At 44.4% G+C, this 21,791-nt stretch overlaps 2 protein-coding genes across 10 annotated transcripts in view; one reads left to right on the top strand and one right to left on the bottom strand.

Moving 5' to 3' along the window:
* Positions 1–21,791, bottom strand: part of LOC308179613 (protein CUSTOS) — a 29,006-nt gene that overhangs the window by 3,582 nt on the left and 3,633 nt on the right. For 2 of the 8 annotated variants that reach the window (XR_013940446.1, XM_080560098.1), the window contains exons 2-6: positions 21,623–21,668; positions 20,643–20,741; positions 19,894–19,967; positions 19,487–19,577; positions 18,766–19,137 (exon numbers count right to left, since the gene is read on the bottom strand). Coding sequence is in view for 3 of the 8 variants with exons in the window: in XM_080560098.1 (XP_080416224.1) it covers positions 18,789–19,137; positions 19,487–19,577; positions 19,894–19,967; positions 20,643–20,741; positions 21,623–21,668 (659 nt within the window). In the remaining 5 variants the exon portion in view is untranslated. Of the gene's footprint in view, positions 1–5,251; positions 5,412–11,590; positions 11,758–17,751; positions 17,825–18,070; positions 19,138–19,486; positions 19,578–19,893; positions 19,968–20,642; positions 20,742–21,622; positions 21,669–21,791 lie in introns of those variants that run through there. The other 6 variants (XR_013940442.1, XR_013940443.1, XR_013940444.1 and 3 more) reach the window with 6 other exon arrangements.
* On the top strand, positions 739–16,868 carry HNF1A (HNF1 homeobox A). Of its 2 annotated transcripts, none has more exons than XM_080560053.1 (10): positions 739–1,575; positions 8,196–8,395; positions 9,129–9,315; positions 9,632–9,870; positions 10,684–10,841; positions 12,616–12,817; positions 14,143–14,334; positions 14,571–14,692; positions 14,995–15,136; positions 15,745–16,868. In XM_080560053.1, the coding sequence occupies exons 1-10, from the start codon at positions 1,241–1,243 to the stop codon at positions 15,870–15,872; spliced, it is 1,905 nt and encodes a 634-aa protein (XP_080416179.1). In that variant the 5' UTR covers positions 739–1,240; the 3' UTR covers positions 15,873–16,868. The 2 variants fall into 2 exon arrangements, with proteins under 2 accessions (XP_080416179.1, XP_080416180.1); XM_080560054.1 differs by having other exon boundaries at positions 10,633–10,841.

The following is a 21,791-nucleotide window of genomic DNA, read 5'->3' as shown; positions in this document are numbered from 1 at the left end:
GAGCAGACGAGACCTTTGTCATAAAGGCTCCCTGAGAACTGCACTAAATAATTCCAGCTTAGCTAGAGAACATGTTTTCAGAAGTCACCCAACAGGTGGGATTAGAACATTAGAGCGGTGCTGGTATCAAGGGGGAGTGATAAATGGGAACCAAAAACAGCAGTTCTCAGAAGCAGGGCAACTGAAGATAGGAGAGGGACTTTCAGCATATACCAACACCCAGGGCTATTCCTTATCATGTGCTTGAATCACAAGCTCAACAGGGCAAGCCCTGTAATCCTCTGAATTATGTGGGTACACTGCACCTGCTCATCAGTTAAGCAATAAACATGGCAAGTTATAATGGTGGGACCGGTATTTGTATATCAAGATACCCAGCTAGCAAAAAGGCAGAAGTGAAAAAGTCATTTAACACTTGATGCTCTGCCACAGAAGTCAGCTAGATCTCCAGAATGTCCTGTGAGTCTTGGGAACATTTATATAAACTCAGCCGTTGCTCTTCTCTACTGGAGGGTTGCACAAAGGTTAACAAGGCTGCCAAGGCAGCTTTCTCTCAGCCTCAAGCAGCTTTCTCTCAGCCCAAAGCCTTCGTAAGGGCCTGCGAGTAGCTCAACTTCGCCACAGCCAGAGCTCTGAGTAGGCTCTGCCATCTTCCAACAGCAGCACCTTCTCCTGAACCAGGCAGAGCCCAACGTGCCTCTTCCTCTTAGGTACTCCATCTCTTCCTTCTCTAAATCCAACAGGAAAAGCATGACTTATTTTTGGCCCTCTCATTCTCCTCTTTTCTTTTTCCATAGGTTACTTTTCTTCTCCATGCTGGCAGAACTTCTATCCCTTCATTTTACTCACCTTCTCCCTTCTGCTTCCCTCCCTTTCCCCCTCCCCCTGCTTTCTCTCCCTCTGCACTTTGTGAACTGCTGCTGCAGTGCTGAAGTCCAAAGTTCAGTAACTTGCTAAGCACACAGATAAATATGAACCTTGGAGAATTTACATTGCTCCAATGTAAACAGATAGCCAAGGGTCCCTTTATCAGCACTGGCTCAGGACAGTCGTGGGGGGTCTGAAGTGGCTCAATTTTGTATTTTGTTTTTTTTTTTTTTGGGGGGGGGGCGTAAAGGCGGGAGGCTGTGCTGTGCCCACTCTGCTGACAGTCGGGCGCGTTACCTCAGGAACATGGTGTAGGGAAGCTGGAAGCGGGATAACCTGGAATTCAGATCCAAGGGACACCAGCCTGACGACCATGGTCTCGAAGCTGAGTCATCTTCAAGTGGAGCTGCTGGGAGCGCTGCTGGAGTCGGGGCTAACCAAGGAGACCCTGATTAAGGCACTGAGCGAAGTGGAACCCTACATGCTCCAGAGTGAAAGTCAGCGCGCCATCAATGCCCTCCAGACAGAGAAAGGGGAATCTTGTCCCGAAATCCCCAATCTCCCCAATGGAATGGGGGAATCCAGGTTATCGGAAGATGAAACCTCTGATGACGGGGAGGAATTTACCCCTCCGATAATGAAGGAGCTGGAAAACTTGAGCCCTGAGGAGGCTGCTCACCAGAAGGCTGTGGTGGAAAGACTATTACAGTAAGGCTCCTCTTTGCTGCTTTCTTGTATTCTCCCTCTAAATCTCTTTTCCTTACCCCTTCCGCTCAATGTTCCTGGTATTCACAATTGATCTAGTTGGAGAGACAGTCTTCAACCATGCCCAGACTAGCAGCTCTCCCAAAACATTCCCCCAATTCCTTACAGATGCTCAAATTTTCTCTTTTAATCTCACTTAAAATGCATAAAGGGAGCCACGGACCCTCTTTACATATTTGAAACGCTTATGTCATCTAGCTTGAGAACAGTCCGGGGCCTGTATAACTTACTTCTCTGACTAAATGCTAGTTTTTAAGATTTACATTTTTGTAGGATTCACAATTTCAGTCATCAAGGGATGAAAAAATAAAATATATATGGTCACTCTTAACTGGTATCATATTAGCCTATGAATTCATGGTAAATCAAAGTTGCAATGCTTTCCTGCTATTTTTAAGGAGATAAATATTTTTAATTTTACCATTTTTTGCTATAGATTATTGGTCAAAGACAAACCAAGGGAACTTGTTCTTGTCACTCCTGCGAGTGCAAAGTTCTCCTCACTTCACTGGAGATTTTTCTCGTAGAAAGAGCACAAATCAAATAGATGCAGAGGTTAAAACCTAGGCAGAACAAACTACGCTTCTACCATCCGCTGCCTGTCACAACTACAACAGAACACAAACAGCAACAATTACAGGCTTTACTGCCACACAATTTTGCCTTTGCATACAGGCATTTTTGAAATCACAAAACAGGCAGAGCTCCCTGAGCCAATAAGCCTTATAACAGACTCAGAGAAACATTCACCAAGATTCCTGTTTGGGATTCTCCCTGGGATACTATTCCTGTGGGCAAGCTAAGAGGTTTGCCCAAGCAAGGACCGGGTCCATCCCAAGCTATCTAGCACAACAGAAGCAGAAACTTGCCCATCTGTTTTGGGGGTGTGTATTTTGAGATCACAAGCTGACAGAAGACACAAGATGCAGCAATATCCTGCACTTAAAATCTTCACTAAAACTAAAACCCAGTTAGAGAATTTCTCAGGCTTTCTGGTCACTCCTCTTCATAAGCAAACAAAATTAATACAAAAGGTAACAACAAGAAGCAAACTTAAAATCCCACCACAAAGGCCAGAGCTAGAAAAACACTATGTCAAGAGCTTCAATTCACTGTAAATACTTAAGAGATGAAAGCTCCCTGGTAGACTGGGAGCTGATGACTCTGCAGTACCCAAGAGAGGTAAATTGACTGGATCAGCTCTTACCTGGGTGGGGAGAGCATTCCCAGCAATTCAGTCTTCTTTTTGGACCAGTAAGTCTCTTTCTCCTCTCGTCTTCCCCCCTTCCAGCTCTGTCACATCTTTTAGTCTCCTCTGTTCCCCTTACTTTTCTTCTCTCTTGTTCTTTTTCGCTATTCCCCTTTCTCTCCTCACTTTTGTCTCTGCTGCTAGACCTCCCATTTTGATGTCTTCCTGGCTAATTTTCCCTCTCCCTTCCACACTCGTTTCCTTCCCCTCATCCTTGTCTCCTTCTCGTCTCCCTGAGTCTGCGTACAGGTCTTGGGGTAGTTTGAGACCAGTGGCACCGGGCGGGCCCTGGCTAGTTACTAATTATCCAATGGCTTTATTATTTCTCTTTTGTCTTATAAATTTATAGATGAAAAGCCCCTGATAAGCTTTTTGATCATTAACTTCTGATCAGGTATCTCTCCACAAAGGCAGCCATGGAAGTTGAAGAGGAGCACCTGGCTTTGTCCCATTCTTTCTAATGAATGGGTGAAGCAGGACTAACATGCCATCCACTGTGATCTGAGAACAGACTCACAGATGGAAGGAATTCCTTCCTGTCACCTTCAATTCAGTGTGAAATCTGTTTTCTGACCCTCCCTGCCTTTCTGGGAACTTGCTACTGGTCTTTCCTGTGCTTATTACCAGCCTCAGCACAACACTTACCTCTCTTGCAAACCTGTAACGTTAATGCTTTCCAATCAACAGCCTCCCATCTCTCTGCAGACAGTCAATTGAGCAGCAGTCCCCTTTTACAGAACAGGATTCTAGGATTTACCTAAAACATTAGGAGAGCAGAGAGAGGACTGGGCAAGAAGCAGCATCTTCTAAGCCTCGTACTAGGTCTTAATTGCAAAGCTTTGTTCTGAACTTCAAAACTTTATTTCGTCAGTCCCCAGTGTTACAGGATAGAGTAATTTACTTCTGCTGCTCAAGACAGTATGAAGGGGACCAAAAGTCCCAGTTTCAGCCAAAAAGTTAGAAGCACACTTACGAAGGAATATAATAGATCAAAATTATTCAAGATAAAGTGAAGATAGTAGGAAGTCTGTATCGTCAAGTTTCAAATTTCTGATCAAAGATATATATAGATGTATTTAAAACAATTGTATGTCTGGGAATGTATTCAAAGCATCTGAACCAGTATCAGGGTTTGGTAATATCTAAGTCGTTAACCTGTTAATAAACATCTTTTTGGTTTTAAGAACAAACCTTTCCATTAATATATGGCAAAAGGTAATGTCCTTAAAACAATATTGCAAATAATTACAGGAAGGGCAGAACAGTATATAGTGGAAATTACTGCCAGCAACAAATAAAAGGAAGGAAGGCAAGAACTAATCTCCAAGCCCAGGTATCCACAGTAGAACTTTAACGCTTGCAAAGCTATTTCAGCATCCACACAAGGATTTCAAATCTAGAAACCTGATGGAGGCACTTCTGCCTTTAGATAGAAGCTTCTTTGGCCTAACAATTCCTGGTCTAACACTGTAAACCACATTTGAACAGAAAGATTGACTTGTGGGCAGCTACAAGCGATAGAAGAAAGTCTTTGTGGTAAGTGCAGGCATTGCTCATTAAGTAGTATCAGGAAAGAAACCATTGCTAGGCTTACCAGGTGGTGGAAAGTAAGAGTGATAGCATCAAGACACCAAATACGTCCTCACAGGACCACTGAAGTTGAAGCCACAGTTTCAGAACCACTAAGCACAGATGAGCAAAACAGAATGTAGACAAAAGACATCCACACAACGGGGTGAACCTATGGGCATTTATTACATTTTGTCCCTGCAGAGAACAGCTGACAGAGGAAGTTCATACAAAGGCTTCTCTAGTGAGGAATTAATATTCTATTTCATCCCTAAATCTGTCTCACTGATCTTCCATAAATTTGCAATTTGAATAACAACATTCTTTCTAAATCACTCTACACAAAGAACTGCATCTATGGTAAAGAATAAATAACTCACTAGTAAGGTGGAGCTCTGTGGAGTAATTATCAGGTATTACCTAGAGTAGAAGGCAAGAAAGAAGCTACCTTGGGAGAAGGGACAGATTGTACTACTACATGTACAGCAAATAGAGAGAGGTATAGCAACAATTCACCTGTAGGGCAAGGGGTAAAATTCCATTAGGAAAGAGAGCAATGTAGATAAGCGACAGATTTCCCCTGGAGGCAGGGATAAAAGCGTATTTTCCACAAGGGAAAAAGAAAACAAAGATGTGATGATAAAGCGTCAATCTTTTCCCCATTGACAGTGCGTCTTAGAATGGCTCTAGCTGGGGAATCTGGAGATGAAGCTGCCACACCCCTTTCATTTCCACATATAAACCAAGATGAGGCAAACCAGGCCAAGTTCAATAGAAAGGAACCCTGCCGGATGGTCTTACCTTCCCTGCTCTCTGCCTAGCCCGGCTCCAGTCTGTCCACTGACATCAGTGAGGGTTGTCTGGCAGGCTCCAGAGGAAAGGGCCAGAGGATGGTCCTGAGAACTTCCCGGCTCTGAACCTCTGCTTAAGTGAGGTCTGGTCCAAAGCAGAAATTCAGAACCTACCTCGAGGAAAGAAAGGATTCTCTTACCTGAGGATCTGAGAACAGAAAAGAAGGAAAGAAGGAAAAAAAAATGAGGAAGAGGAGGGGAAAGAAAGGAACAAAAGACAGAAAAGTCAGTAATAGTGAAGGAAGGAGAAGGTCCCCTGAATGTTACATCTCCAGCTCTCTGGAATGGGTTTTCTTTAATGCTAACAACTTGATATTTACTTTCCATTTAAATTTGAGATGTTGCTATAAATTATCAACCAGCCTCTTGTTCCCTTTGAGTTTATAACTAACTACCTGGGTTACTTATTGTTCAGGTAACAAAAGGGAGGTGAAAACGCCCTTAAAAAGTGACCTCAGAACTAAGAAAATGGGAAGCTGGAATGCAGAGAGGACCCAGGCCCCTGTGGCTGGGATGAGTCAGGGAGAGGGGCTATGCTCAGAGGGCGAGATGAAGCTGACAGCAGGACAGCAAGACTTAGGAAGAAGGAAGTAAAAACTACGTGAGAAGAATCTGCAGGCAGAAATTAGACCTGGGAGAACAAGAGAGGAGTGGGGAAACAGCTTGCATCTGAGAAGAGAGAAAAGATAAAAAACAGAAGAGGCCTGCAGAGAAAAGAGAGTTTGAGAAAGGCATTCTCATTCCTACAGTTCTAACTCAGGAACTGAGATTTTAGTGCACCTACAGCCAGGAAAACTAGGTTTAGAGTGAAATCCTACCCTCCGACTGTCAACTAGTCTTACCACCAGTGAAGGTTTCGCTTTATGGTGTCTTAGACAACGATAAAGACATGGAACTAGGTGTTTGGGCAATGGTTCATGTGAGATTCAGCTGACCAACTGCCACCACTTGTTCTGTGATGTAGCCTAGGGCCAAAAAAAAATTGCTGTGTTGATATTACAGCCTGTGTTTTGACAGCATACAGAGTAGCTTGGATTTCATACAACTGTCCTATGAAATCATACAGGGCTAAGACTCCCCTGCACTATTTTACCTCACAGAACTCTTTCTGCTTTGTCTCAAAACAAAAGAAAAATACACAAGGCTTTGAAGTACTGTAAAAAGAGACTCACAGGTTCTTCCTGCTTTATTTCTATCTCAAAGAAGTAAGGAAGACAGAAGGAAACTCCTTGTCAGAGGAGATAGAAGGTGATCAGGGTGCAGGAAGGAAATCAATTTGTAACAGAGGTTCCCATCGGTAATAACAGTCCCTCCTCCCCCCATCTGAACCAGAGCTCAAATCTAAGAGATCAGAGATTCCAAGTCTGAGCCTTTTCTCCTTTGTACAGGAACTCGTGTAACAAATTCAGGGTACATGTGCTGGCTAGACTATCACAAATACAGAGGGAAGAGATTGATCCTTGGTTTGGATGGTAAGAGAAGAAAAAGACACTGAGAAAGGGAAAGCTTTCATAAGTTCAGCCCAACTTGAGGCTTCTGAAAGACAAAGATGGTTAAGGGAAGAGGCTAGAAGATAGAAGCCTCTATAGCAACTGTACCATCACAGAAGAGAAGCAAACGGTTCTATTTTAAGAAAACAGAGTCTTCAGAGAGCTATAACTGACACTGCTTCTGTCATACTTTAACTGCAGCAGAGCTTGTTCCTTGGACTATCCAGCCACCGGGAAAGAGACTGTGCGGGGAACAGAGATAAGGGTGTTTGCACTGAGAGAACAGGTGTGGACTTTGTCCTCCTTATCACTTTGCAGCCTCCGGCAACTTACTGAGTCAACAAAGCCATGAATAGTACAGCTGTTGCCTGTTGCTTAGACCTGTGCGCTCTTGCAACAGTTTCTCCATAATCGTAGGTACATTTTTCCCCTGCTGTTATTCCTTTGATGCTGGTGTTGGATGCGACACCACTGTATTTCTACAGCATGCGAACCACTTCCACCGGAGATTTCACAGACGATACACAGCAGGATGCTCTTTGTTAAAAACTAAACCAGAATCTTTTCCATAGAGAGCCTCCTGCACTCTTTGGTTCTAGACTTCATGGTTTCACGTCTATCTTTATTGTAATTTTCAGTGCTAGTGAGATTGATACACACAAAGAAGTCACAAAGTCATGTTTTCTCTATTTCCCTTAGGAACTGCCGTGGATACTCTAACAGGTGATCTTAACAATCAGAGATTCACAGTCATTATAAAATCCCAAATCAGATTAGTGTCAAGTTTTGTGAATAGGTCTCAAGTAGGTCTGTCTATTCCTTCAGCTGTTACCCCAAAGGAAGGTGGCAATAAGAGGAATTAATAGGTTGCCTGCTCTTCTGTAAAGCACATAGAAGTTTGAGCAGGTCTAGATGTGAATCAGTGGAATTGCACAACATAGCTGATGTGCAAGACCATAACCCTGGATGGCTTGGTGTACATATGCGTACAGAGCTGTTGTGTGTCGCTGTGATGAAAGCCTGTTCTCGTTTCCTGCACCACTGCACAGGATCTCCTCCTTGACAAGATTCAGAGCATGAGCTAGGTTCAGCCTAATGTCACAATGAATCTGTCCAGGAAAATGAAGTACATTTACCCCAGCGCCTATGCCTTAAAGAAGGAGGATAGAGAAGAAAAGGTACATGGAGAATGGCACAGAGCCAAATTTGAACAAGGTTCAGGACACCAAGGAATACCTTTCCCTTATTCAGCCAGTTAACGCTCTTGCCTCACCACATGTAGTGGTGATTGCTAATGTGCAGGGTGTGCCTCAGGAAGCTCCAGTGCACATCCGTGGCATCCAGGTCTGCTGAGCACTGGCATTACAGACAGTTCTCCTGAGGAGTGTTTTCTGCTCCTTCTAGAGAGGATCCCTGGCGGGTAGCGAAGATGGTGAAATCCTACCTCCAGCAGCACAACATCCCTCAGCGCGAGGTGGTGGACACTACTGGTCTGAACCAATCTCACCTCTCACAGCACCTCAACAAGGGCACTCCCATGAAGACCCAAAAAAGGGCAGCCCTCTACACCTGGTACGTCCGCAAGCAGCGAGAGGTGGCCCAGCGTAAGTACGGCAACAATTGTTCTGTCTCTAACTCCATAAAAGCCTGTGCTCTCCCTTGCTAATCCTTGCTCCCAGTTTCTATCAAGGAGAAGCCACTTTTGGCAGGAAGCTTAGAGAAGTCCATGTCAGTATTCAGTAAGGTGAACCAAACTGTACATGGAAAAACACCCCCTCATGAAGTAGCCTGCACTTATCCTGCACCACAACCCTCATTTGGCTAAAGAGAAGCAACCTAACGTTATCCATTTGCAATTATCATTTGACACCCATCCTCAGATTAAAACAGTGTAAGCAGACATAGACAAAATTTCTGCCAGAGAACGAGGCTTTTGCAGTTTCAGCTAAAGCAAAAGTTCCCCTAGCAGCAAAAAGCTGCATGCTGCTGTACTTGCTGCAACAAAGCACTGTTGGCTGTCACCTCGTGTGCTCTAAGACCTCTCTTTATGGGCACCCATTGGGAACCCATCCCTGCAGCATGCACTTCTGTATTCCAAAAGTTTGCCTGGAATTGGTCATAGTTAATTTTGTATTGATGGGTTACAAGTAAAATGGGACATTTGGCCTTTAGATTGTTGTGGAGAAAAGGACTCCAGTCATACTTACTCTGAAGTCTCCTGCATCGGCTTTCACTCCTCCAAGGTGTGAGCAAAGATAAAATCCATGCAGAAAATGACAGGCAGCCTGTCATTTTTGCTTCCCAAAGGCAAATTCCTTTGCCCTCTTGTGCCTGCAGAATTCACGCATGCTGGCCAGGGTATCTTGACAGAGGAGCCCATGGGAGACGATCTGCCCACCAAGAAGGGACGAAGAAACCGCTTTAAGTGGGGCCCTGCCTCACAACAGATCCTGTTCCAAGCCTACGAGAGACAGAAAAACCCCAGCAAAGAAGAGAGAGAGGCACTGGTGGAAGAGTGCAACAGGTAAAGTTGGGTGTCTGGCTTTGAGGAGGGGCAGAGCAGGGTCTCTCTGCATTCTTGGTATGCTAGAGCTCGTGAGAGGCAAAATAATGGCACAGCAGTGGATGTCACCATTGCCACCAGCCACACTTGAATGAAATGCCACTGCTGAACATCGCCTCTTCACACAGGATCCAGTAATGCCACACGTCTTGCTACACCTTGCAGGATCCTTCCACATGGTGTGCAAGACCACAGTCACTTTGGGGCTGTGCACTTTACTCCGTGTCTTTGACTAAGGTGAGCTCAGCAAGACTCCTTTTGTGCTTTCTCCTAACAGAGCAGAGTGTATTCAGAGAGGAGTTTCCCCATCCCAGGCCCAGGGCCTGGGCTCAAACCTGGTGACTGAGGTGCGAGTTTACAACTGGTTTGCCAATCGCAGGAAGGAGGAGGCTTTCCGGCACAAGCTGGCCATGGACACCTTCAGCGGGCCACAGCCCACCTCTGCTCCCCCTCTAACTCCTCACAACTCGTCCTCCCTCCAGCCACCATCCGCTCTCTCACCCAGCAAAGTTCATGGTAAGAAACAAGCAGAAGGAGATTTGAAAGAGACAGTCAAACCTGTCCAAATTCAGTCACTAAAACTTACTCTTTCGGAAGTGAATTCACAGATAGAAAAAGCATGATATAAGGAAAGAGCGTAGAGATCATGTCTCCAAGTGGCTAGAAAAGCCAGGGTGACATTGAATTCAGTAACAAAACTTTCAGCCAGATCTCCTCACTTACTCTTTGACATTCTGCACTCCCTCCCAACTGGCAGACAGTAATCCCCTTTCAAGAAGTTATCCACTGGGCTGCCACCACAGGTTCATTCTGTATCTTTTCACTCTTGTGCGTGCCTATTGCTCTCTCCAATACGTATCAGCACCATTACGCACTGTGATTAAGTTTTCAGGCATCAGGAAAGGTCATTCTACACCCTAGAACGACAGAGCTTCTTCAGCTTCATAGGCCAGAGGTGGTAAACTGCTCTCACTCTGGGAAGAGATGATCTTGCTGAGACTCCTCTCTACACCTGCATCCCAGGAGGGGGCTTCCAGTGCACCCTGCTTGCTCCCTGCAGGGCACACAGCCATACCTTAAAGTCGGGATCAGAGGAAGGAGCTAGGCCAAGTTACAGAGGAGAGCCAGGGCAAACTGGTAAAAATGCCTGTTCTTGTTCCCCTACCACCTACCTTGTCTCTACTCTAAACACTGAAGTTAAGTGCCCACAAAGGAAACTGAATTTAGCACTTGCCAAAGTTGCTTCATTTCTCACTTCTGATGACCAGTTTATCAAAGTTTCTCCATTTCTCACTTTTGATGACCGGTTTCCCCCCTGTTGTGATGCAGGAGTGAGGTACAACCAGCAGCCAGCCAGCGAGGCCGAGTCCTCCAGCAGCAACCACCACGGGAACAACTCCATGGTGACCACCCAAACCATCCTGCACCAGGTTTCTCCCCCTGGCCTGGAGCCCAGCCAGAACCTACTGAGCACAGACACTAAGCTGGTAAGTGACATACACTGAAGCACTGCTGTCTAGACAATGTCAGGTCCTCTGCCAGTGGTCACAATCTGGACTACTCAGAAACAGTATTTCCTCAAATACTCTTAAAGCCACCTTCTTACAGATAAGGGTCAGAGCCACTTTGCACTGGCTGTGTAATATGGTCATTCTTGGGATACCTGTGACTCATGGGAAGGGTGAGCATTAGGACATGAAAGCAAGAACCACAGCCATTTCCCTAAGATTAATAAAAAAAAGTCTGTCCTGGCAAAAAAATAAAAAATAAGAACACAGCTCAAGGTATGACATGATTTCCCTCCTCCCAGGAGACTCTTCTCTTCTCCTTTCCCCACTGACACTCTCTCATCATCTCCATCTGTCATTTGAACTCTACACATCTCAGGATAGTTGATCAGACACCACTGAGATTAACGGACCAGAGACCAGTTACTTGCCTGTAAAAATTAAGCCCAACAGCCTGTTCGCAGCACACACCATTGAGACACCGGATATCTACATTGCAGCAACCTACCTTCTCAAAGCAAATTTCCTTCTGAGATTTTTTTGTTTCAGACTACACTTCCTTCCACATAACTAACAATTAAGCATTAGGACTACATGACGGGCCATCTTCAGTTTGCACATGTTCCCTTCCCTATAGGAAATCAGTTGGCAGCAGTTGCACATACTGGCCTGAGGCAAAGCTAAGTTCATTATAAATGAGTATGATTTAAATCTCTGCAGTCACTCACTCACTTTGCTGGTTTTCTCGTCTCTCCCTGAAGAAAAAAAAATGTTTTCATGAGGTGCTGAACATCTTCTTCTAAAGCTGTCTTCTAGAACTGCTATCAAGATGATTTGTCCCACTGTTTAACCTGTTAGCACTTGCTCTTCCTAAAGAGTCCTTATAGATTTTTTTCTGATGGGAGAAAAAAAAGTAGTATAAATGACAATTTTCTTTATCGGCTGAATTATTAGAATGATATTTTGCTTTTCCACAGTACTTCAACTACAGATCTCTAAAGGGTCTTGCAAATTCAAAACCCTGTTAGAGCATGGACAGAGGTGATGTGGTTCATTTCAGGGGCTGAGAAAACAGTTATTAAATTTCTTGGTGACTCAAGGTCACAAACTAAATCAGAAAGACATCTAAGCACAGAATATGTTCTACCCAATAGATATGCTTCATCTCTAAGAACAGGGAACTGCCAGTTAATGTGGCCTGAAGAAAATACATGGAAAGAAAAAGAATTTTTTCAGCAACCCCCTTAAGGTTTCAGTCTGAAAACTCACTGGCCACAAAAGACTTGCTGAGAGAAAGGGAAAGTACAGGCATTTCTCAGAGGAAAGGGTGATGAAAAGGAGAGGAACTCCTGGATTCTGTACTGAGCTTCACAGCTAGAATCATCATATAAAATTACCTGAGCCTCTTAATTTCTCTGGTCATCATCTTCTACCCTAAGTTGTAAAGCACAGGATAAACCTACCCTACAGAGTGCAGTTGGACTGACCTCATCCACGTGTGTACAGCCCTTCTAAGCCCTTAAGTATGAAAAAAATAAAACAGAGCAAGGATTTACTCTTATTAATTCATCAGTTGACCTTTCGTAGTTAACTGATGAGCATGAGAAAACAGGAAAACTGCAGACAAGCAAGCATGAAGTCCTTCTAGTTAGCAAGGGGCCAAGGGCGGGCAGGCAGGCAGTGTATCACAGCCCTGGGACTCGCCAACTCAACCTGCTGCAGGTAGCTTTTTCACAGTCCTCCTTCCACACAGATCTCAGCTTCTGGAGGAACTCTCCCCCCTGTCAGCACCCTGACCGCCTTGCACAGCCTGGAGCAAAATCCACACGCACTGAGCCAGCAAACTCAGAATCTGATCATGGCATCACTGCCCGGTGTTATGGCGATCGGAGCTGGTGAGACCTCATCCCTAGCGCCAGCGTTCACCAACACAGGTGCCTCCACCCTCGTGATAGGTGAGTAGTGTACTCAGCTGTTTGTTTTCTGGAATGACTGCTTATCAGGATTCAGATAGGGAGCTGCGTGTAATTGTCAGCATTACTTCCCTGCTTTCAGGGACAAAAGCACTAATTTGGCAGTGATAGGTACCCGGGGAAATTGCTACAAACACTAACGATCTTCAACTGCACTACTTACAAGTACCCATGTAATTAAGGGGCAGATGTTCCTTATTCATATTAGAATTCGGTTACACAGAAACCCAAGTCTTGAGAGCACGGGACTCTTGCAATCTATTCCCATGCCAATGTTTTGTCCTACTCCTGTGCATCTTCCAAAGATAAACATAATACCTCCTTAAAACTATGAAAATTGAAACATGTTCCTAGTGCTTGAAAGACAAAACATCCTGCTCTATTTCTTGTAAAAAGCAGCATATGCCTTTGGAACCTACAGCAGTAAAAACATTTCTTTACTTTGACAGCTTTTCTGGACTTAAGATACTACTTTTCATTCCAGGACTAGTCTACTGCCAAAACGCATTTCATTAGATAAAGGAAAATAAAATGTATACTCTCTTCTTATACCTTCTTCCCAGGAAGAAAGCAGTCCTATTTGTTCCATGGTGACAACTGAGAGCTAATTTCCATTTCCTCATTTATGTCTAAGATTATGACATTGTTTATAATTCTGTGCAAGCAAAAAAAAAAAAAGAAATAGGAGGAAAAAAGATTCCCAGAGCATTACCACTGTCTCAGTGCTAGAGAGACTTGGTGACTTACACAAACAGGGTCCGGAGAGAAGTGAGTACTGATGTGTGATACCTCCTACCTCTTTCTCACTGGTCCAAGTTCCAAAATTTGGCAGCCCAAACAAAATGAGTTTAATCTCCATTTCACGTGGCTGGACAACTACAGCATAGTAATCTGTTGCCAACAACTTCATAACAAAAAGGAATAAAGGAATGAGCTGGACACCGAGATGTAGCTCTGAGCTCCTTTCTGAGTGAGGACTCTCCAGCAGAGCTTTACACGGGGCTATCACTAAACTGGCAAGTAATCTAGACTGCTACAAAGGGATGCACCCCAGGAGCAAACACGGGAAGTCAGAGGGGGTTTTATGGTACCTGTGTGCATTACAGGTTTTGCACAGCCCCACTTCATTTTCACAGGCATGAGATCTACTCATAATCACGGCTTACCAACTTATTTCCTGAAAAGCAGGATCTGAACTCGCCCTGCTACAACAGACCTGCCACAACCATGATTTCAGAGGCCCTGCTGCAGAGCAGCCACTCCTCCCATGGCGTTAGACACCACTGACAGCAGTCCTTGTTTTTCAGGCCTGGCTTCAACCCAGCCCCAGAGCGTTCCCGTGATAAACAGCATGGGGAGCAGCCTCACCACCCTGCAGCCTGTCCAGTTCTCCCAGCAGCTGCACCCGTCCTACCAGCAGCCCCTCATGCAGCAGGTCCAGAGCCACATAAACCAGAGCCCCTTCATGGCTACCATGGCCCAGATACAGAACCCTCACGGTAAGAGCGTGAACTTGTTTACTCAAACAAAACAAACAAAAGGCTCTGTTCTGGAGCATTTGCAGGTTCTGAAACATAACTGCCATCATTATCAAACTGTTTTTCCTCCTGCATTCACCTCCCTGTCCCTCCACTCCCACTGGTTCACAGACAGGCAGCAGGAAGAAAAAGCTCAGCCACACTAATGTCACACACAGCTCCAGCACCCACATGATCTTGTTTTCTTTCGTGCACAGCTCTCTACGGCCCCAAGTCCGAGGTGGCCCAGTACACACATACAGGCCTCTTACCACAAACCATGGTGATAACAGACACCGCCAACCTCAGCGCCCTGACTAACCTGACACCAACTAAACAGGTAACAGCCTCTAGCACATTTGTTTGTTCCCCGCCTTACAAATACACCTGCAGGGAGCCCCTCGCTTGTCAAAGAGTTTTTGGGTGTGTGGTCTATGCCATCCCAGCAGAACAACCTCTCATCTCCTTGCCTCACTGGTAGCAGCTGCAATACTGGAGGCATTAAAGCAAACCGGTCACTGCATCATCAAGGAGAATTTAATCTCCTTGGAAACAGCACCTGCTCGCTCCTTCTAATATTCTTCCTGTGTGCCTGTTAGCAGGGATGCAGAAACCAGGCACCGCTAACTTTCTTTCCTCTAGGCGTTCACATCTGACTCAGAAACCCACACAGAGTCTGGGATGCACACACCGGTATCACAGGCACCGACGATACATTTACAGAACCAAGACACAACCATCCAGCACCTTCAACCTGGCCCTCGCCTCACCTCAAGCCCTGCTGGTAAGAAGAGCAGCCACTACTACCTTAAACCCCATATTGCCTAGTTGCTCTTGCCAATGCTGTAAAACCCAGTCCGAAAATGGCACCTGGGGCTCAGCATTCTCTATGAGGGCTCTCCCACTGTCTTGGGGAGGGATGGGCGTTGCTGAAAAGGTGGTACAAGGAAATGCTTTTTAGCGCAGTCTGTGCAAGCTGTATAAGGCCAGACTGTGGAAATGGGACCCTTCTTCAGAGCTGAGAGAGGAAAATAACCTTATAAAGCCTGGCAAAAACAATGTCCATGCATAGCCAGTCCTGCAGGTAGTTTTCAGGGCTGGAAAGGTCAATTCTCTCTCATTAAGAGACTCCAGTCAGATCTTTTCTCCCTAAGAGAAGACATTAACTAGGACATTAACAACCAAGCAGAATCCCCAAGTCTGAACTCCCTGAGAGCTGCCTCCCACAATGCTTTCAAGCTAGCTCGGGACTTGAGCTAGGTATATAATGGCACACTAAATAGAAAAAGTAATTATGCCACTATGCCAGGAGATTCTAGTTGTGCTGGAAACGTGGGCACACATGAGAAAGACTGCAGTGAGAATTCGTACTTATGCCTGTGCTTTTAACAGTGTCCTCCAGCAGCCTGGTGCTGTACCAGAGCTCTGACTCCACCAACAGCCACAGTCAGCTGCTGCCGTCCTCTCACAATGTCATCGAGACCTTCATCTCCACGCAGATGGCCTCCTCCACTCAGTAACCGACAACCAGCTCACGGGGGACTGCCACGACCAACACGCAAGGTGCAACTCCAACTGCGTTTGCCATCTGTCACCACTGCCTTCCGCAGGAAGACAAGGCTGCGGTCCGCCGACCTCCAGCCCCCACGCCTCATACAAACCCCTCATTCGGCTGCCTCCAGGGGAGAAGGCAGCGCAGGCTCAGAGCAGGAGCTATGGAACAGTGACGCTGGCACTGCTAGAACCCACTGCACCCCCACCAAACCCCACCCCACAAGCCAGCCTAGAACGACCAGACATCTCGTGGCTGCCGAAGGAGTCCTATTAAGATAGGGATCTGACTGGGATATGGCAAAAACACTGGGGCGTGGATGGGACTTTCATCCCGCTCAGCCTTCACGAGGCTGGGCCTGTACAAGCCTGCCAACACCAAACCAAGCCACACAGAAAAGAGCAAAACTGAGCTGCCAAAAAAGGAACACCACCTTTAGAACGCTCACCTCCTGTGCTGTAAAGAAACACAGGTGGGAATTACGAGAAATTGTTTAATCTTGGAGGCAAGAGTGAGAACCTGGCTTCCAACTTTGCAATGAAAATCACCCAGAAACTGAATCAGGAATGGCTGGGCAAGAGCCTGTCAGTACAAGCTGTGGTCACAACCTGTGACTACAAGCCACAAATCCTTTAGTTAACTACAAATCCCAAGCAGTCCCAGCTCAAAATGACCTATTCTAAAATCATACTATCCCAGTAGAAATGGCTTGGTTATTTTTTGATATAGCTCTGCTTTGTTTTAAATGCAGAAATTAAAGTTTAACAGCAGCAAGGAGATTCCAGCTCTCTACGTTAACCACACGGACATCTTGCATGTCTTGCTCAACAACCACGGGGGCGTCATTCTCCACAGGTTCCTGATAATGTACAGCATCTCGGGGGGGGGGGGGTTCCCATGTTCCACAAGCAGCAGTAGTTCTTTCAGTTGTTCTCTATAAAGATGCCAACTTGGATCAATTTTACAAAATTGTTCTTTCTTAGCTTCCTTGTAGGCTAGATTCTATAGATCTTGATAGGTAAATAATTTCCCTGGAGTCTAAGGGTCTTGCTTGCACTAAGTGGAGGCTTTTAGCCCTAAAGATCTGCTTATATAAATAATTAGAAGAGGAATTACATCGTCTGTATTTACTCTGAACCTTTACATCACTGATACGTCATTAGCCAGACATGAGAAAAGTCCCGATCAACATGCTCCTGCCACTGTGACAGGAACAGAGCTATTCTTTCTGCTGTGAAAGGGACAAAACTCCTTGACAATAAAATATGCCCAAGACTAATAACTGATTAAGATATAAGGAAGGATTAAAAAAAAAGAAAATGCCCAGCAGTGAACTCTTCAGATATCATATCTGGAAATTTCAATATTGCAGATGTCCATTAGAGTTTCTATTGACAAGAGCTTCCTCTTGATACTGTCAAGCATCAGAAATTAATGTCAGTAATTAGATTCCCTGAGGAACTTTATCCTAGAATGGCTTCCTAGCCTCCTATGTGCATTACTTGCAAATACATTGCGTCAAAAAAAAAAATCATCATAAAACAAGGCAAAAATAATGTTTAGACCGCTATATATTTGAAATCCCAAGGTGCTAGCTTTGGTATACTGAAAATTTAACTGGCCATAATTTTTTTTGTCACATTCATTTTGTTTACAAGCCAATTTTCTACTCAGTGTCTCCATTTTTTGGATACCAACTGTGTTTTCTTGAGTCAAATACAGCAAGGATTTTACAGTAGCAAAGCAAGCACCTTTGGTTTTCCCATGCTCAAAGAAAAACAGTTCACTATTTTGACTTCTCTTGCCTGGCTTTTAGGTCTTCTGACTAAGGGCAATGAGTTAGTTACTGAAACCCAGCAGTCCTAAAACCAGAAGCCAAATATTTATCCAAATAACAGGTTGCTTCCTGAAATACTGGAGCTGAAATATAAACAGATTAAGAACCATACTGAAAACTACCAAAGCGCACTGTAGTTCAGAGACAACAGTCATAGTCAACCAAAATAAGGTCCGAAATACAGTGACTAAGATTTAAGTTCTTCCTGTAGCAATTTCATAGCATTGATCAGCAACCAACTGAAAAGCCATCTTCAGCCATATTTCTCTCTGCTGAGGGAGCCATTTGAATACAAGAAAAAAAAAAAAAGCTGCCAAATTAAGTAAGACTAACAGTGTAGTAGGATTTAATAAAAAAAATGCCATAGAAAACACTCTATATGAAAAGATATTTCAAAGGACACAACTTGAACAGAACTACCTATTTGTAACGATCCCAAAATAAGCTCTCTGCACACCCTTTGTTTATATGCAGGAGCCCTGAAGAGGTGCAGACTACAGAGGGATTAGTAACATGGCAGGTTTCAACAGCAGATTGTTATGATGATCACAAGGGGAAAAGAAAATAAGGGGGCCCTGACATCTGCCAGGATGCTTTTGATATATGAGTCTGCCACAGGCCAGAGCTATTCTTAGTAGGCATCTAGGAGCAAGCAAAGAGGAGCTGATCACCTGTTGCCATGTAAACCAAATTCAATTCATCATATACTCTCTCCATGACACAAGATTTGGCTTCAGGACATGAAAGAACAGATCGGGAGGGATACAGCTATGGTTATATCCCTCTGCCACACTAGTCTGTGTGCAGTACTTAATCCTTTTGCGCTGGGTCTGCGTAAGCAGCAGCATAGGTAAACACTGCACTAGAACAATGTTCCCTTTCGCAAGGGATGCCAACAACATAGGAGTTCACTTGATTAGACTCTCAAGCCACTGAGCTTTTTGAACAAAAACTCTGTCAATTAGTTTTCTCTCATCTACAGCAACTCTTAGTTTTTATTTTCTGCATTCTTCATCACAATCACCTGTCATTTGCAGAGCAAAACCTTCATTCGCTTTTTTTCTTCTTCTTTTTCTTCTTCTTCACAGCTCCTGGCAACACTGTGTTCTCTGTATGATTGCTGTCTTGTCTCTTATGCTGCCCATTTGCAGACAACTGCGGCAAATCTTTGCTGACCTGGTCACACTCTGCTGAGTCTATTAATTTATTTCCAGTCTTGTTCTCTCCCTTAATTTTCTTTTTCTTCTTTTTCTTCTGGCTGTGCTCTACATAACCCTGACTTGGATTCTGGCTGGAATCCTGGGACAGCGCAGGAAAAGTGCTTTGCTTCAAAATGTCTGCAGCTGACACAGCAGCCTCCTGGTACCTTTGCCACTCTTGATCACTGTCCAGGTCACTGGAAAGGCAATAAAAGGGAAGGAAATTATGTTACATGCTTGCCTCGAATCAATCCAACACACAGACAGCAGAGTAATCTAAGACCAGACCACCTGGTAAACATCCAGTGGCTCCAGGATTCCAGTACCCACAGTTAGCATTTAAATAGTTTGTACCTCCCACAAAAGTTTCTAGTTCCCCAGCATTAAAAAAGAAACAGAAGAAGTCTGCTATACTCAAATATCAGAGTCATAGAAAACATATTGCTCGAGCAAAACACAGCTTCCTGTTCCATGCGGGAGTCCCAGATGCTTCTGAAATGTGGATTAGAAAAGTACTTCGGTGTGAAGCAGCTGACAGCACCTCACCTGGAGCTAGATGGCTGTCTCCTCCTTGAGGCTCGGCTACACTCTGATTTCTCACAGTCTCCTGGGACAGAGGAGGAGAAGAGGCGAAAACCTAAAATATTCATTTAGAAAGGAATTTTAGCTGAGATAAAAAAAATGAGAGCAACCAACAGTAATCTCACTAGGAAGCCTCACTGCTGATAATGGAGGGCTTTACAGAAATTATTTGGGACTAACAGTCTGTGAGGACTTAGGGCACAGCAATCAGAACAAAGTAACAGCCCCCACTGGTGCTAACAAAATCTTCTACTGCAAGTGCTCTTTAGGCAGCTGCATGTACAACTGGCACTGGACAGGATCCATCCCACTCGTCATCATTTAACTAACCAGATCACAAAAGAACCACGAGGTCTGTGACTAGAACTCACCATCATCTCCACCGTCAGGCTTCTGCACACAAGTTTGTGAAGGTCCTGATGAATCCTTCAAGACAGTGATGAAACTGAACAGAAAACACCAGTCAGATCTTACACACTTAGATCTTCATTTCGTACAGACTGAACTAACATTGGGTGGGTATTTCTAGGAAACAAGCCTAGAGGAAGATTTTTTTTTACTTACTTTTTCCTCAATATTTCAATTCTCTGCTCTCAAAGCAGACTATGCCTTCTCTCCTTAGCAACACATGCCACAAGAATGACTTCACATTTCTGAAAGCCTACTTTAAACTCCAGGAATTCTAGTTCTCAGGGCAATAGTTACACACATAATAAAGACAGCAGCAGCCCAGTCAGATGCACATGGCCAGCACAACCCTGAAAGGAGTATTGCTTTAAGCCACAAAAACAAAGGGAAGATTCTTGTGCTGGCCTTCAAATGACCAAAGTGCTAAGGCAGACAAATTGTGCTTTTTCCTCCCACAACATATTTACCGCAGAAGCAAATGGAGACTGGTGGTGCTGCAGAGGTAAGTCTTTAACAGGGGGACACAACAGATGGGCCAGGTTAGAATACTGGAAGTTTGCATTAAACACAGGAATGAAAGAAATGAGAAGAGAAACAGCTTCCCCTCCATATCCAGGTCACGCTCTGATCTTTAATTTTTTACTTTTAGCAAACAGAAGTGTCTCTGTACTTTACCCACAGAACAAGCTTTCTAAGTATCACATGCCAATACCTGTCCAGCATTGCTCCCAGTTTCTTTGCAACATGTGCTCTGAACTCCGGTGTGGTCTGTAGCTCATTTCCATCCTCATCATGACCATTCACCTCACGCCTGTTTAAAATAAGAATAGATTATCTCTTCCAAGGGCAATAACACCCAGTGCTCTCACCCAAACAGAAGATAAGGGACTGTAAAGTCTCCCACTCTGTAGGAACTAATTTATACTTAGTCGCTAGGCAAGACTGTTAAGAAAGGTGGAAAATAGCTCAACAGTAACAGTTCAGTTCCCAAGACTGAATTTCACGTTATTTAGCTCTGACAGTTGGTAATTGAATGATTCTGTCATTGAAATGGCCTACAAAATAGCCTATAAATAGCCTACAAAAGCAAACAAATGATGTCAGGACATCCCTTCTCTAGTACGTGCTTCCTGTGTACGCTGATACAATTCATGTAAGTCTTGTCCCGAGAAAGGATTTTACTAAGTTGCCTGGCTGACAGCTTTCAAAACTGAGGCTACAGAAATGCTGCAAACTTAGACAGGCCAGCATCACCTCCATTGCAACGTTCCTAACTTAGGCGCTGCTTTCCCAGCTTACAAATGATTGGCTTTGCAATTGCAATATTTTAAATATGCCTTCCTTCATATAACCCTCTATTTTAAATTTTATTAAATTGTTACAAGTAAATATTAATTCCTTAATAGGACATTTCTGACAAATTGAACTAATGCTATAACTGTCAGCAGTCATTTGTTTTCAAATTCTATATTGCCTTGCTATGAGAGGGGTGAAAAACATACTCCTAAAAGAGCTATCAGCTTAAAAAAACATTTAAGCACCATTCCAGATTACAGTTGTACCAATTCCTGTGACAAAGTAGAATCTTCCAGTGGGAAGCACCACAAGGCATTAACTGTAAGTAGCACAAATGCAACATACTTTAGGTTTTTCTTCACAGAAACACAACTCTGAAACAAGAAGCACAAATACCTTAGGCTAGGCTGAGCAGACTGTAACCGATCTTTTTTAAAGCCACCTGGCAAAGGAAGAAGTAAAGCTATGTGAGAAAGAGACCTGCGGCCAGGACCTCTTTAACCCTCCTCCAGACACAGGGGCTGGAGAAAACCCTTACGAGGGCAAAGGGAAGCCTCCCACCGCC

This window comes from Anser brachyrhynchus (assembly GCF_964034855.1).
Source record: "Anser brachyrhynchus genome assembly, chromosome: 17".
Classification (NCBI taxonomy): Eukaryota; Metazoa; Chordata; class Aves; order Anseriformes; family Anatidae; genus Anser; species Anser brachyrhynchus.
Note: the sequence above shows the minus strand (reverse complement) of the source record. Positions and strands in the feature narration are given on the sequence as shown.

Bases quoted from the DNA above. Each gene is read 5' to 3' on its own strand.
- HNF1A (XM_080560054.1), top strand. From the start codon at position 1,241: ATGGTCTCGAAGCTGAGTCATCTTCAAGTGGAGCTGCTGGGAGCGCTG. The intron at 8,396-9,128 runs GTAAGTACGGCA...TTGTGCCTGCAG, and splicing joins GCAGCGAGAGGTGGCCCAGC to AATTCACGCATGCTGGCCAG. The intron at 12,818-14,142 runs GTGAGTAGTGTA...CTTGTTTTTCAG, and splicing joins TGCCTCCACCCTCGTGATAG to GCCTGGCTTCAACCCAGCCC.